Source organism: Marmota marmota, unplaced genomic scaffold (assembly GCF_001458135.2).
Source record: "Marmota marmota marmota unplaced genomic scaffold, marMar, whole genome shotgun sequence".
NCBI classification, from domain to species: domain Eukaryota; kingdom Metazoa; phylum Chordata; class Mammalia; order Rodentia; family Sciuridae; genus Marmota; species Marmota marmota.
In genome coordinates, this window is record NW_026000026.1 from 734,504 (window position 1) to 750,313 (window position 15,810).

The 15,810-nt window shown below is 59.0% G+C and overlaps 2 protein-coding genes across 5 annotated transcripts; one reads left to right on the forward strand and one right to left on the reverse strand.

Annotated features, from left to right (window-relative positions):
• Positions 1-1,850: 1,850 nt before the first annotated feature.
• On the reverse strand, positions 1,851-5,279 carry Fndc11 (fibronectin type III domain containing 11). The gene is made up of 2 exons (XM_015502138.2): positions 4,718-5,279; positions 1,851-3,246 (listed from the first exon to the last, which is right to left on the reverse strand). The coding sequence occupies exon 2, from the start codon at positions 3,235-3,237 to the stop codon at positions 2,236-2,238; it is 1,002 nt and encodes a 333-aa protein (XP_015357624.1). The 5' UTR covers positions 3,238-3,246; positions 4,718-5,279; the 3' UTR covers positions 1,851-2,235.
• A 2,009-nt stretch (positions 5,280-7,288) lies between these two features.
• Srms (src-related kinase lacking C-terminal regulatory tyrosine and N-terminal myristylation sites) lies at positions 7,289-15,245 on the forward strand. Of its 4 annotated transcripts, none has more exons than XM_048810645.1 (8): positions 7,289-7,980; positions 11,204-11,325; positions 11,716-11,882; positions 12,541-12,721; positions 12,803-12,961; positions 13,587-13,768; positions 13,856-14,012; positions 14,245-15,245. In XM_048810645.1, the coding sequence occupies exons 1-8, from the start codon at positions 7,499-7,501 to the stop codon at positions 14,436-14,438; spliced, it is 1,644 nt and encodes a 547-aa protein (XP_048666602.1). In that variant the 5' UTR covers positions 7,289-7,498; the 3' UTR covers positions 14,439-15,245. The 4 variants fall into 4 exon arrangements, with proteins under 4 accessions (XP_048666602.1, XP_048666603.1, XP_048666600.1 ...); XM_048810646.1 differs by having other exon boundaries at positions 12,580-12,721; XM_048810643.1 differs by having other exon boundaries at positions 12,541-12,961.
• The last annotated feature ends 565 nt before the right edge of the window (positions 15,246-15,810 follow it).

The window sequence follows — 15,810 nt, forward strand, 5'->3', positions numbered from 1 at the left end:
TTGTCTGAAGTTGCTCCTCAGGCCATGGGCACCCCCAAGCAGACCTGGGCTGTGACAGCATCCTGCTTGTTTGTGGCTGGCTCTCCCTGGCCTCCCCTGCACCCTCTGTACTGCTCTCCCTTGCCAGCAGAGAGATCAGATGGGTGGGATGTGGCAGAGAGAAGCTGGAGGGAAAATAGGTCCCCTGGAGGGAGGTGCCGTGGGAGGTGCTGCATAGAGAACACTTCTAGGGCAGCTGTAAAAGAATTGCAGAAGCCGGGCACAGTGCCTAGGCCTGTACTCCCAGCAACCGGGGAGGCTGAGGCAAGAGGATCACAAGTTTGAGGCAAGTCTCAGTAATTTAGTGAGGCCTTCAGCAACTTAGCAACTCTGTTTCAAAAATAAATAAATAAAATAAGAAAGGCTGGGAATGTGGCTCAGTGGTTAAGTGCCCCTGGGTTCAATCCCTAATACGACAACAACAACAACAAAAAAAACTATTGCAGAGTTTTGGGGTATCTCCTGAGATTGGTAGGTGCCCCCAGGCAGAGGCAATTGGACCTCACCAGCCATGAGTTGGGCTTCTGGGGGAAGGGGTCTTGAAGACCAGGGGGAAGCCAGGACTGGACCACTGCCAGCAACAAGGGTTTAAGGAGACCATGTTGGGGTGAGATAGGCGCTCGGCTCCTGCCAGATACAAAGGTGGGAATCCCCATGGAGTGAGTCTGCGGGAGGGAGCAGCCCAGGCGGGTGTACCCAGGGGCAGGACCTACTCAGGGTGGCTCTGCTCTGAGCTGCTGCCTCTGGGCCTGCTGGAAGCATGAGGCTGGGCCAGAGTGGAGGCCCAGGGCAGAGGGGCCAGAGATGCCAGGACCCGGGCAGCCCTCCAGTGGGCATGCCAGAGTACTGGACCCAAAGACACTTCCCTTGGCCAGCCCCTACCCAGGCCTCCCCTCTCCAGTGGGTTGGGTGCGACACAGCACAAACCCCAGTCCTCACTCCACAAGCAGCACAGGAGCAGTGGCATGCTGACCCTGGACATTTGGGATGGCCTATCCCGTAGGACGGCCAGAGGCAAGTCCCCAAAGCCACATGATGCCAGAGTGACAGGCATGGAGGGCTCACAGGAACCATGGGTGGGCCTGCAGCTGGAGAGCCCTGGGAAGGGAGCTGGGCTGCTGAGGCCTTTCTGACCCCACTGGGAGCTGCCCATCCTTTGCAGCAAACCATCCCTTTGCCAATGGAAAAAGGGGTCCCTGTCCTTTACCATTCTAGCCCCTGCCAGACCTGAGAGCACTGATGTGCATGGTGGGTGGGAAACTGGACATGTGTGTGCTCGTGTGGCTCTGGTCCCTGCAGTCCGCCCCCGCCTCGCCTGGGTGCAAGGTGCACCCTGTGGCCCTGGAGGTGACCAGGCCTGCATCCACGTCTCCTGAGTCAAGTGGGCTGTGTTTGAGACCATCTTCTGGCTGCACCAAGGTCACACGACCAGGCTGGAGAACATGGACTCTCGAGGCTCCTCGGGTAACATAGGGGTCTGGTCACCTGCATAGGGAGAGACCACCAGCAGCTGGCAAGGAGGGTTGGTGGGCAGAGGAATGGCCACCCCACAGGAGCTATGGTACTGGCTAGCATCTTGGGGAGGCTCCTGGTCAGGCTCCCTTGCCAGGACCCTCACCCACTTCGGGATGGGGGTACCGACGAACTTCAGCTTTTCTTGGGGAGAATATAAGACGTTTATCTTTTATTTTAAAAATAAAATATGGGCTGGGGATGTAGCTCTGTTGGCAGAGTGCTTTCCTCGAATGCACAAGGCCCTGGGTTCAATCCCCAGCACCACAGAAAATAAATAAATAAAATAAAATGTCCTCTTGGTCTCAGGCACCCTGGCTCCAAGGAAGCTGCAGTACTAGAGTGGGGGCTATGACTGCCCCCGTGGTGTCCAGACAGGACCCCAGGGTGTCACCCTCTCACGCAGCCCCAGCCTGCCAGGCAGGTGAGAAAGCAGAGACTGGTGTGGTGGTGGGGATGGCAGCCAGGTGCCAGGGGCTGGCACTTGTTGCTCCAGTGGCCATCTGTCCTGGAGGTCCAGACTGGGGCTCCCCTGGAAAGACAGGAGGACTAAGGGGGTCCTGGGGCTTGTGGGGTGCTGGACCATCAGGAAAACACTCATGGCTGCTGCTGCCTTAAAACCTAAGCCGGCTTGTTTAATTCTCTGTGTATACTCCTCTTTATTAGTGGATAAATATTAGAAAATCATCTCTCAGAAGGTGCGGTCAGGGGTGAGCTGGGCTTGCCCAGCCGACTGGGGGCAGGCCCTCCCGGGGGCCCTGGAGTGGTCTGCAGGGTAAGGCTGTCCCGCCATGGTTCATACACCAGTGTGTAGCTCTCTGCCCTCTTGACAGTGAACTTGTAGGTGCGGTTGGGCAGCAGGTTGTGGACATCGAAGGTGCAGGTGGCCACAGGGATGATGCCACACTGCGTGCATTCCTGCTGCGTCCGTGGCTCCAGCAGCTTGAAGCGCAGCTCAAACTGCTCTGGCACCGCTGGCTGGATGGTGACAAACCAGCGCAGGCTGACCCAGTCCTGGTGGGCCACTGACTCCTTTCGGTCAAACATGACTGGCATCTTGGTGCTCAGCATGAGCCGGATGTGTGGAATCTTTGTGGCCCCAATGTCGGATACCAGGCGGTGCTTGGTGTGCAGGCGCCCTGGCACCATCATGGCCAGGAAGTTGTCCATGACAGCCGACAAGTCTGCCAGCCGCTGCTCCACAAGCCCCCAGCCAGCCAGGAAGGGCCGCGGGTCTGGGGACTCGAGCAAGGCATCCAGCTCTGCACGGCCACGGTCCAGCTGCTCCAGCAGGTCTCCCAGCAGCAGCAACTGGATCTTGGTCTGTGCTGTGCCCACCTTCTTCATGCGCTGGAACTTCCAGGGGTCAATGAGCTGGAACACGGTGTTGGGCAGCACCAGTGGGTTCTGGTCACCCAGGGCCAGGTGCTTGGGGAGGAGCTCAATGTAGTAGGAGCACTTCTTCAGCAACTGCATGCGGGCATGGAGGCGCTTGAGCAGATGGGGGCTCAGGTCCGAGGTCAGGAAGTCACGAAGCACATTGCGGTGCTCCATATAGGCCCTCCAAGCTTCTGGCTCCAGCAGCTGCTCATCCTCCCCCTCTTCCACCTCCTCCGTGTCCAGGAAGGACTGCGGACTGTCCAGCCTCATCTTGTCCAGGCCCAGGCCCGTGACCTTGAAGTTCATGGTCTGCAGCTGGGGGTAAGGGCTGGCATGAGCTGCAACAGTCAGGCTGGCTTAGCCGCCCACCCAGGCCCTCTGCCCTCTGCCCCACACTGGGCTTCTGCCCTTCCCAGGGGCACAGCTTTTTGAGAAAAGGCTATCTCAAGGGCCTGACAGGAAGTCTGTGTAGCTGGACAAAAGTGGACGTTGGGGGCAGAAAACCTCTTACCAAGGGGGCAGTTAGTTGTCCTTTGAAGTGAAGAGTCAAGTCAGGGCTGAGAGAGTAGGCTGGGGTCAGAATGGCCCAGGCGAAACCCCTGCCACTGACCAGCTGTGGGTCTGGTATGAGCTCAGTTCCTCATCTGACACAGGGAAGGTGCCCTAGGGCTGTAGAGAGGACTCAGTGACCCTGAGCAGTCCCTGACTCTCTCTTGGGGCATTTGTGGTGCATTCTCACCTACTGGTTCTCCCTGAGGTTGCAGAGCAGAGGAGCAGGTCTCAACGAGGAGAGTGCTCTGAGGAATCAGCACTGTGTTAGTCCTAGTACTGAGTATTCCCGTACTGAGGCTGGTGGCACAGAAAAAGACCCACAGAAGGATAGGTCCTGTCACCAGCTTTCACAGATGGGAAGCCTGAGGCTAAGAATCTTGGTAGTTTAGTCTCCTTCCAGGTCTTAAAAAAATTTATATATTTATTTTGAGATGGGGTCTCATTATGTTGCCCAGGTTGGCCTTGAACTCCTGGGTTTAAAGTATCCTCCTGCCTCAGCCTCCCCAGTAGCTGGAACTACAGGTACTGCTCCTGGCTGCTTCCATGATATGAACCATCAGCCCCAGAGTCTGCCCTCTGCTCCTCCCAGCTCAGGTTCCAGCTCTGTGTTGGTGGGGCTGGTGTACCCCAAGGCTGGGTGCTGCCACAGGCTGGCCCTGCTGCCAAAGCTCTCTGGAGAAGAGGCCAATATCCCTGGCTACCTTCAGCTCCCAGCAACCCCTGAGCTGGGCCAGTGGCTTCAGCTGGCATCCCTGATGGCATAGCCTTCTGGGGTGAATGGATTACCTAGGAGCGAAGTGACCCAAGGCCATACAGGTCTGTGGTCAGAGTGTGACCCGAGACAGCCTCAGTCCTTAAAGGCCTACCTTGCTCTTCCTGGAGCAAAAGAGCCAGAACAGACCCCTGGAGACACAGGGAGGGTTTCTGGGGTGAGGTGCAAGCTGAGATCAGGACCCCAGGAGTCCTGGCTGGAACCCTGCTCTGGCTGCAGGCCAGCACACCTCACCACCTCCGTGCACAGCAGCCTCCCAGCTGGAAGGCTGCATAGGGCTGCCCATGAACTCTAGGAAGGGGCATCCCCAGACCTATCCTTCCCCACCATCCTGACCCCATTACGCCCCTGGCCACAGGCCACTTCCCTTAAACAGACTACCGGCACCCCAGGCATCTCCACCCTTGCGCACTCCCCTCGCTTCCCGGCCCCCCGTGCCCACCTCCCGAGTCCCGCACCTACCCCTCGTTTCCCAGAGCCCTCCTCTCCAAGTGCCGCTGCCTCCCCAGCCTGCGCCTGGCTTGCCGGCTGAGCGAAGCCCTGCTGCCGACTGTCAAAGCCCTCCGCGCCGCCTCGGCCCCGCCCGCCAGCGGGTTGCCATGGGGACTGCAGGTCATTGTGACACCCCGCGCGACGGGATGCCTGCGACGTGTCGTGAGGGTTGAGCGTAGACGCCGCGGGCGAGGGTGTTCAGCGCCCTGCGGACAGAGAGCAGCGGCCCTCAGCCCCGCCCCGTGGCCCCGTGTGCAACGAAAGCCAGGCTTGGCGCGGGGGTGCCGCGAACGCGGAGCCTGAGGCCTACCGCCTTCAGCTCGTGTCACTGCTCACTGCCCTCGGGGGGGATCAGCACTGGCACCTGCGGACCCTTTTTGGTACGGGGAAGGGCACCTGCAGGAGGTCCCAGCCCTAGCACCGCCCTGGGGGTCTCCGAGGAATTCGGTCAAGGTGACCAGGAATTGGTGACGGGGTCACCTTAGCCAGCCGTCAGCAGGGCCAGGGGTGACCACTTCTCCCACGCAGGCTGCCTCTCCACAGGGTTTGCCCAAGCTTAGNCCTCCCCCCTCTAGCCTTCAGACCTGTGGGATCACCACCCATCCCCCTATTGCTGGGAAGACAGCCTGGGTTCTTTTCTGGCAATGGTCTCAGACACCCAAAGGTGCACTTCGCCACTTACTGCCCCCACATAGGAGCAACCCCTTCCAGGATAAGACTTTGTCCCCAACTCCTCTTACCCTGTTCTGTGGCCACAGCCCTTCAGCTCCAGCTGACTGTCCATTGGTTTGCTGTGACCTCCCAGCCTAAGGATGGAAGCCCAGGAACTGACTGGACAGGGGTGGTGGGTGCTGATCTGTCCTTGCCAGGACACTAAAGAAGTCAGAGCAGGGGTCATTGTTGATTTAGAGATTCAAGGGAGATCTAGATTATTTGAAGAAAAGGCACTGCCAGAGGGGGGTGACTGCCTCTGGGAAGGGGAAGTGGGTGAAAATCAGCAGGAGGAAGACCCTCTAACCCCAGGCCTGCAGCTCTCCCCTAGAGGAGGAATGTGGGGACAGAAACCCCTCCTCTCAGGCATGTCCTGATTTCTGCCCTCTCCTTGTCCCCCTCCCTTTTAAAATATTTTTTAGCTTTAGGTGGACACAGTATTTTATTTTATTTTTATGTGGTGCTGAGGATGGAACCCAGTGCCTCACACAGGCTAGGCAAGTGCTCTACCACTGAGCCACAACCCCAGCTCTCCAAACCCTTTTTGCTATTCCTAATTTCCCATCTAAATTTTTCCCTAATTTCCCATCTACTTTTTAATCAGCTTTTCATTTGAGATATGTGGATTGAGATATGTGGTTAGTAGGGACTAACAAATCCCACGTACATGTACCCAGTGTCCACAGAAGGAGACCTTTTGGAAAGCTGTAACACAGGATCACACTGGGACACTGATATTGACTGACACAGGGAGATCCACCAAAGGAACTCCTTGGTGACTCACCCACCCTTCCTTAGCCCTGCAACCACTAACTATGATTGTGTCATTTTAAGAATGCTGTATAGGGGCTGGGGTTGAAACTCAGTGGCAGAGTCTTGCCTAGCACACACACAAGGCCCTGGACTGAGTCACAGTACCTGCAGCCTTTGGGGTTAGCCTCTGAGGTTCAGCGTAGTTCCTGACTGTTGGGACTATCCTGTGCACTAACAGTTGCTCTGTCTCATTGCTGAGTGGTGTTCTGTGGCCGGGATGGCCCAGTTTGCTTACAGTCTTGTCTGACCTTGGGTGGGCAGTGAGCTGATGCTGGTGGAAAGTTTCCCTGGGAGCAGTGAGGTTCCACTCCTGGGGAAGGGGGAGCACACCCCACCCATAAAGACCCTTGAAGCTGTGCCCTCTGGATATGGATGGAACTCTGAGCTCCTGCAGCCAGCCTCAGCCTGACACCCAGGATGCTGCCCCTCACACCAGCACACTGATGATGAGCAGCTTTTGCCCCCTCCAGGGACCTCCACTCTCGAGGGCAGCAGGGCAGGAGCTCCAGCCTCTCTCTTGTTGCACTTGCAGGGCGTGGCAGGGCAGTGCCGCTCCCTCCCGCTGGGCCTGCGGAGCACGACTGGGGCCGGCGCCTGCCGCGGCACCGCCCACTCAATCACCTGGAGCCTGTCCTCTGCTGCAGCCCCGCCCAGCTGCTCTCAGCACAACCGGACATCACAGCGGTCCTAGGGAGGGGCTACGGGTGCTGCCCTTCGCCCCACCCGTCATTTATCCAATCTAGGAAGTGCCGCAGTCCGGCTGCAGCAGAATAACCAGGGGGGGTGACGAATAACTTGTGTACGTTGATACAGCAGGAGTAGGAGCCGTTTATTGCAGGACAGGAGCAGTATTTATACATTCCACACAGCTTATCTAATTAACATAAACTAGATACAGCAGTCAACCAATCAGGAATCTCCACACTTAATGGCTCGATTTTGTTACTTCTCAAACCACTCCCTCTGGCATTTTGCCAGGCACCATCCAGACTTGTTTACAGACTCTAACAAGGAAGCAGGCGGGGAGCTGTGTGCCTTGTTTAGGGACCCTCTGGAGTGACCCTGTCTGTCATTCTATACCAGGTGCCAGCTAGGGACTTGCGCAGGAAGTCCGCCCAGCTGTCCCACCGGCCCTTCCAGTTTCTCCTTCGCACTCTGATGGCTTCGGCACTCGGCCTCCTCTGCTGGGGGTTCTTCAGCCGGGTGTGCTGACCCTAAGGCTGCCCCATGCACCTCCAGCGTCAGCCGAGCCCGACGCCCCCCAAGGGCGCGGAGCCCTTCCTCAGGAAGCGTCTGGCCTTCCTGACGTTCTGGGACAAGATCTGGAGGCGGGTGAGCCAGAGGACAGCATCCCCGGGCCCCGGGGCCCTGACGCCGCCGTCGCCGGCCCAGAGCCGTAGCCCCCCGCCAGCCCAGCGACCGAGCCCCCGGCTAGCCCAGCGCCCTAACCCGCCGCCGGCTCAGCGACCGAGCCCCCCACAGAGCCCTGAGTTGCGCTCTGCGCCCCCCGCGCAGCTCTTTCATGCGCTCTACGACTTCACCGCGCGGTGCGCGGAGGAGCTGAGCGTCACTCGCGGGGACAGGCTCTACGCCCTCAAGGAGGAGGGCGACTATATCTTCGCCCGAAGGCTCTCCAGCCCGCGCAGCACCGGGCTGGTGCCCATCAACTACGTTGCCAAAGCCACCCCTGAGATGCTCTCAGACCAACCGTGAGTACTTGGGCCTGAGCCCCAGAGCCTGTATAGGTCTGGGGAGCGGAGTAAGACAGGATTTTAAGTGGGAATGTATGCATGTTCTCTGACCCTCCATGAGGTACCTGTTGCACCAGGATGAGCAGGCAGGTGAGCTGGCCACTGTGAAACAGATTAACTGCACTTCTTAGAGGGAAGCACAGGAGTAGCAGGTCCAGGTGATGGACAACAGGTCAGGTGCTGAGCATGGCAGCACTCCAGGACCCTGCCCTCATGCAGGGATCCACTTCACGAGTGTTCACTGAGTGGCCCCTGCTTAGAGGGCAGGGCTTGGGCTCTGATATGTGCCAGTTGATTCAGGCCTCACTCCATTCCAGGAGCTCTTTGGAGGGCTTCAGGTTCCAGGCGTCCATGCAGGGACCCCTGGTACTGTAAGGGCACTATACCACCTGTCCACATTCTCCAAACCACCCAAGTGGGATCCAGACATGCCCTGGCTTGTTTAGGAAGAAGGTGCAAGGGGGAATGGATGAATTCCTGGGGTCCCCAGGACTGGTAAAGACCACCAGTGGCAAGTGGCCAGTGTGGATACCTGGTTGTTTGCACAACACTCTGGGATTTGGAGGGCAGGTGCCCTCCTGGTTGGGTCCTCAGAGAAGCCCAGGCTGAGGGTTCACTGGGCTGCATAGCCTCCTGGGTTGCAGGCAGAGACTAAGCACTCCTGTGTCCAGCTCCAAACAGGGCCTATATGAGGGACACAGTGCTGTGGTGTCAAGTATTGGACCCAGGTCCTAGGGTGTGGTTCCTGCCTGCCTTTCCCCTAAATGCAGTTGGTCAGCCCAGATTTTGTGGCTATTGCAGTCTCCATTATCACGATGTGGCAAGCTCTGGCCCAGTCTGGGGATCCTGGGAGGTTTAGATACCTCCTTCAGCACCAGCAGGTGGGGAGGGTGTTTCATCAGGCACATGCTGGGATGAACAGGTGGAGAACTGGTGGGAAGCAGGTCCTGCTGGGCCTTGGGCAGCTTCCCCTGCTCCTAGGCTCAGCTAGTCTGAGCCCTGGGCCTGGTCTCTGCAAACCAAGTTGTGTCAGCATTGCTCAGGGCCACCTCCAGCCTTCTGGGGGGCCCTTAGTGTTCAGTCTCCTGGGAGATTTCATGTGACAGGTGAAGCTGGAGTCACAGGAAGGTGCCTGATGAGGGGCTCCAGCCCTCACCCATGCCAAGGAGGCAGGTCCCAGGTCTCCCTGTTCTGAAGGGAGAGGGTTCACAGTCAGTGGATATGGAAGACAGATCCTGTGAACAGCTCCTGGAGGCTGCTGGCACGGCAGGCAGGCAGGGAAGGGCGCCTGGTGGGCAGGGCTGCTCTTGGGGAGAGCTAATGATTGCCTGAGCCTGGAGATGAAAGGCCTGACCACACTTGTGGCATCATTACTCTAGCACCTGGCTCTGTGTCCCAGGGAGAGACCTTTACCTCTCAGGGTGCACAGGGGAGTCTCAACTGCATTTGCCAGGGTCGTGACGCAGGCTCCTGGAGAAGGCTGGGGACATGTTGGGGAGACCCCCTTTCTCCTGTACCCCACATCCTTCTGTTCTGTAAAGGAATGACAGAGGCCCTTCACCCACAGAAGGTCTTGCTGGCCTGCTGGTGGACCTCCAAGGCAGGGGCTGTATTCAGGAAGCATTCAGTGGAGCCAGCCAGTCTTGTGGGCGGTACCTTTGGCTTCTCAAATGAGTTTGTGGTCTTCTCAGAGCCTGCTGCATGGCCAGTCTCAGGAGGGTCCAGCCCAAATTCCAGCCTTGTCCTTGATTCTGTGCCCTTCCCTCTGACTTCAGCCCAGCCCCTTGCCTTGGCCAAGCCAGTTCCCTCACCCATGGCCCCCCAGGGTAGGGGTGCAGGCTCCTCTGGTCCCATGTGGGCTGCTCTGAGTCGCACGACGGGTCGTCCAGGATCCCTTCTGACCCTACTCTCTGGGTGGTCTCAGAGCTGGCCCCCATGCCCCTTGCTCACTGTGCTTCCTGCATCTGGGTGAATGAGATCCCGTGCTCACAGGACTGTTCCCACGTGGCTGTGCTCCCGCGGGGCAGGGCAGCATGCTTCTCTTGGCTGGGTCCCTGGAAGGTCCCAGAAGTAGGAGGTCGAGGTGGGAAGCTGAGCCAGGTGTGGATCCCCACCTGGACCCTGGACAGCAGAGACACCCAATGGGGAGGGGGGCTGGGAGCTACTTCTCCCTCCCAAGGATGTCACTGGCTCCCAGGAATGAGGGGACCACACGGCGTGACTTAAACGACTTAGGAGATGGCCCCTGACCTCTAAACTCGAGTTTGTGGACTCCTGTGTCTAGAAATCTGAGGAGTGGGCTGGGATTGTAGCTCAGTAGTAGAGCACTCACCTAGCATGTGTGAGGCACCACATATGAATTAATTAAAGTCCACCAACAACCAAAATAAATGAATAAATAAGTAAATCGAGGAGTGGGTGCCAGGGAGCCCCTGTCCCCTGGTGTTCACAGAGGCCCAAACACCTACCTGGCTCAGAGGGGAGCGTTCTACGGACAGAGGTCAGGTAGCTCTGGGCCACCTTCCCTGGGCAGGACCTTGAGAGTGCCAGATGCCATGAGCTTCTCCTAAATCCCTCACTGTTCTGTCTCCTGACCTGCGCAACCTGGCTCAAGTCACCTGCTCTAGGGGCTCCCAGTCCCCATTAAGCCACCTCCCAAGGCACCATGCCCCGTCAGATGGCACCCATGGTCCTCTCCGGTCATACTGGCAGCCCAGAGGGTGCTACTGGGGCAGTTTGTTGGGGACCTGTTCCTGTGAACCCCCACAGGGGATCATCAAAGTTTCAAGTTTGGTGCGTTCAGCCTGTGGCCAGGGCTGATGGTTAGCCTGTGGCAGGGACTAATGGTCACTTGATGGGCAGGGAATTGGAGGTCATTTGTAGCAGAGTTAACTGAGAGCTAGTGGTCCAGGTGAGTGAACAGTCTCTCCTGTGGGAGTCAGTGTTCAGTTCACCTGTGGTGGCTGAGTTAGCCCCGTGCCAGCCTTAGTGGTCCCCTTTCCAGCTCTGAGGACTCTTGAGGTCAAGCAGGGGACAGGGGCTGGTGGAGACCCTGAGTTGGGACCCCAGATTGGGCACTGGTTGTACCTTGTCCCCAAGAGATGTCAGGACAACTGTGGCCTGAGGCCTGGCTGGGGTCACACGGTGTTGGACTTGCAGTGACCTTGCCCACTGCTTGCAGCTGGTACTTCTGTGAGATCAACAGGACCCAGGCCCAGCAACTGCTCTTGTCCCCTGCTAACGCTCCAGGGGCCTTCCTCATCCGGCCCAGCGAGAGCAGCCTTGGAGACTACTCACTGTCAGGTACAAAGGCAGTGCCTTATGGCTGTCCCACAGTGGGGTGCTGCTCAGCCCCCATCAGCCAGCACCTCGGAGCTGGGGTGGCGGGTCCCCAGGCAGTACCAGCCTCTTTACCCATTCCTGGTGAACATAGGTGTCCTCCCCTTCCTCTTCCCCTTCCTCCTCCCTCCCTTCACTTAATCATGGACTCCTTCATCCAACAAGAATCTATCAAGCACTTGCTCTGTGCCCCCAGAGCTCAACACTGCCTCTGCCATGCAGCTGCCACACCCACCCCTGCACACAGGGCTGGCCACCTCAGGAGCCCCCGACACTGGTCTGAGCCAGGCCACAGGAGAGGTTGAGGTGGGGACGCCTGCAGCAGAGTCCCCAGTGCTCGTCTCTGTCTCCCAGTCCGGGCCCAGGCCAAAGTCTGCCACTACCGCATCAGTACAGCCCCGGGAGGCGGCCTCTACCTGCAGGAGGGCCGGCTCTTCCCCAGCCTGCAGTCTCTGCTCGCCTACTACAAGGCCAACTGGAAGCTGATCCAGAACCCACTGCTGCAGCCCTGCGTGCCCCAGGTGGGCCTCACTGGACCCTGTTCCTGGGAGCCACCAGGACTCAGTCTCAGAGTCGCTCAGCCAGTTCCTGGGCCTGCCCCACCTGGGGGCAGTGAGAGCCAGTGGCTTCTGTGCCCTCCACTTGGGGTGGCACTCTGGCTGTTGGAGGAAAGATGCGGGGGATCACTGTGGGGGGGTATGGGTGCACCCCACTCTGCAGGGCAGGAGGCAGTGGCAGTGACCAGTCGGGGAAGGCACTCACAGCTGTCCCAGGCCCTGAAGGCAGAAGTGTCGGGAGGAAGTGCTAGCCCTCCCATGGGGCTGCATCCTGGAACTGCACCAGAGCTGTGCTCCAGGGCAAGGGCAGAGCCCTCTGGTTTCTCTGGTCTCATAATGACAGCCTAGTCAGGAGCAGTAATGAATGTCTGTGGACGGATATCCGGCCGGCTCAGGAGAAGGTGCCACTTAGGTCCCCACAGCAATTAGCTCCTGCATCTCAGGGCCAGTCTTACCAAAGGCCAGCATTGGTTTCCCTGTGTTCTAGTCCAGGCCTGGGGCGAATGAGTCTAGGGGAAAAGAGATGCCCAAGACCTGATGTGGGGGCTCTGTGCAGAAAAAACCAGGAGGCAGGGCCCTGCCAGAAGCCCACCCTGCCCAGCCCTCCTGTCCACTTTGCCAGGGGAGTGGCTGGCAGGGCACTGAGCTGCCTTCCCTGCAGAGGCCCCCAGCACAGGACAAGTGGGAGCGACCTCGCTCAGAATTTGTCCTTGGGAAGAAGCTGGGTGAAGGCTACTTCGGGCAAGTGTGGGAAGGCCTGTGGCAGTGCTCTGTGCCCGTGGCAGTCAAGACCATTAAGTCAGGTGAGGCCCTCCGTCTGAAGCCAGCCTGGGGCGGTAGTGGGGGTGGCATGGGTGGTCCTGGTGCAGTGTCCTCTCCTGCAGCCAACATGAAGTTGGCTGACCTGGCCAAGGAGATCGAGGCGCTGAAGACCCTGAGGCACGAGCGGCTCATCCGGCTGTATGCGGTGTGCTCCGATGGAGAGCCTGTGTACATCGTCACGGAGCTCATGTGCAAGGGCAGTCTGCAGTCCTATCTGGGAAGTGAGTACTGCCCTGCCATGCTGGCCATATCCTTCTGGTTGAGTGTGGATGATGCCCTCCCCTCTGCATGGAGGCTGTCCCTGGGGCCCTTGGTGGCAGGCCATTGGTGGTGGGCCAGGCCTCTTTATTGAACATGTGTGGCCCAGGCTGCAGACACCAGTTCCTGTTGGGTCTCTGGCCAGCAGGGAGTTGGGAGCCAGGATCTGGGCTGGGGCTGGGCTTTGCTGAGGGACAATCAGAGACATGTGTTTCTGAGGCTGAGCCTGGAGTCTGCTGGGAGCAGGGGTCCCCATATGGGTTACCAGCTCTGTATAAGGTCTATGGACCCAGCCCAGCCCCCGGGCACCCCATCCTCCTCTCTGAGTCTCCTCTACCCTGGAGTCTCAGGGGTTTGACTCAGTGGCCAAGAAACAGCTTGCATTGAGCAGTCACATGGAGGCACAGGACCTGCTCTTCCTGTCCTGCTCACTGCCCACTTTGGCATTACTGGCTGTTCTCATGCCATCTTAGAGAACAGGAGACTGAGGCACAGAAGGGTCAAGAGGCTTGAGCAGGCATCTGCCTGCCTGACTCTCATGGGGCCCGTTCTGTAGCCTTTGGTCCCTGAGCTGCTTTCCCTTTGCAGGCCCCGAGGGCCAGGCCCTGAGCCTGCCGCTCTTGCTGAGCTTCGCCTGCCAGGTGGCCGAGGGCATGGGCTACCTGGAGGAGCAGCGTGTGGTCCACCGGGACCTGGCTGCCAGGAACGTGCTCGTGGGCAATGACCTCACTTGCAAGGTGGCTGACTTTGGCCTGGCCCGGCTGCTCAAGGTCAGTGGGGATTCTGGACTCCTGAGCCCACGGGCAAGGAGGGCACTTCTGTGACTGCCCCACCACTGGCCTCCCCTCACCCCCTAGGATGATGTCTACTCCCCAAGCAGTGGCTTCAAGATCCCTGTCAAATGGACGGCACCCGAGGCCGCCAACTACCGTGTCTTCACCCAGAAGTCAGACATCTGGTCCTTTGGCATCCTGCTCTACGAGATCTTCACCTATGGCCAGTGTCCCTATGAAGGTGTGCAGCCTACCCAAAGAGAGCCAAGGCCTCTTCTGGAAGAAGTTTGATCTGAGGGAGGAGGCTCATCCGGCCCTGGGAGGGCTGAACCTTGGAGGGTACCTGGCTTCAGCCTGTGCTCTGAGGGCTGGAGGGGCTGGTGGAGGGCAGGCTGCTAGGCTGGGCAAGGTCTCCACAGCGAACCCAGACAGAATCAAGGTAGCTCCCACTCCATATCCACCCCCCTCCCCAGGAATGTCTAACCAGGAGACACTGCAGCAGATCAGCCGAGGATACCGGCTGCCGTGCCCAGCCGCCTGCCCAGCGGAGGTCTACACACTCATGTTGAGGTGCTGGAAGGACAGCCCTGAGGAGCGGCCCACTTTTGCCATGCTGTGGGAGAAGCTGGGCACCATGCACAGGCACCTCCACCTGGCCCTCTTGTGACCAGGGCTCTGGCCATGGGTGGCGGCCAGGGCCAATGCTCTCTGCAGGGTGACCCCAGGTCAAGGCTGCACAGCTGGGAACCAAACCAGCAACTCCAGCTGTGGGCCTCCTGTGCTGACACGTAGGGACCTGGACACCTGCAGATGGAGCTCAGCCACCCACACCCACCCAGATGGCAGAGTGTCCTTTGCCTGGTGTGGCCTGTGTGCTTGGTGTCTCCAGGACAGAGGAAGCACAGAGTAGAGCCTCAGAGACACTGGGTGGAGAGGCCGCAGCTGGCCTTGTGCGGGTCCTCCTTGACTCCTTCCCAGGGTGAAGGAGGGGAAGATTCCCCCACGTCCCACTGTGAGTTTAAGTGGCCAGTGCTGGGGCGCCCAGGCAGACCCAATGGCACATGTGTGCACATAGGGCTGGCACTGTCTCCTGCCCCCTGTAGGCACTGGCAAACCTGGCACATGTGGCTACACCCAGTAAAGATGTTCTGATTGACTCAGACATGGGCATGGATGTGTTACACGCTGACCCCCAAGCCCAGAACCAGGCGATGGAGCTGAAGGAGGTCCATCCTGCTAACAAAGGTGGAAGAGAGAGCAGAACCCCCAGGACACCCTGGTGCCCAAAATGAGCAGCCACAGAGTGAACTCTGTGGATGTTGGCAGGAACTGACAGGCTGTAGGTGTCAGTCACAGCCCTGCTCTGGGCTGGAGCAGAGCCAGTGGGCTGGGCTTGAGGTGGGAAGTCTCAGGACCCAGGAGGACAGGCTGGGTTGCTGGTGGACAGCATGAGACTGTTTCTAGGGCAAGCGACCTGTACTTGAGGTCTGTTCCCAGGATGGGCAGTGGGTGGAGGCGGGGTGGGCGGGGTGGGGCAGGTGCTGTGTGTGTGCAAGCTGCCAGCTGCCAGCCCACTCCAGGGAAGACCAAATCCCAGATGGGCATACTCTTATCGGGGGTGGGATTCTTTGGGAACGAGGAGCTGGGCAGGGCCGTGTGGCTGGCCCTTGGCTACCCCACACCACAGGATACCAGGGGTGGCACACAGAGGCTGGGGGTTTCATCCAGGGTCTCCTAAGATCACCCTCTGTCCCTGGGAGCCCAGGTTTGCAGCTGTGCCCCTAAGGCTGTAGGGACAGAAAGACAGCTTCAGCTCACCATCTCCTAGAGGGACGGAGCTCAGGCGCAGCTCTGAGGCCGGTTTGCTCATTATCACTGATCACAGGCCCTGCCCACGTGCTGGCATAGGAGGGAGCTGGGAACAGGAACCCCTCTGTGCGAAGTGACCACCCCCCAGGCAAAACAGTGGCTCTGCAGGGCTGGCACAGTCGGCCTCCTGGAGGGAGGCCGAGTGGTCCCCGGGGGGACCAAGGGCAGGG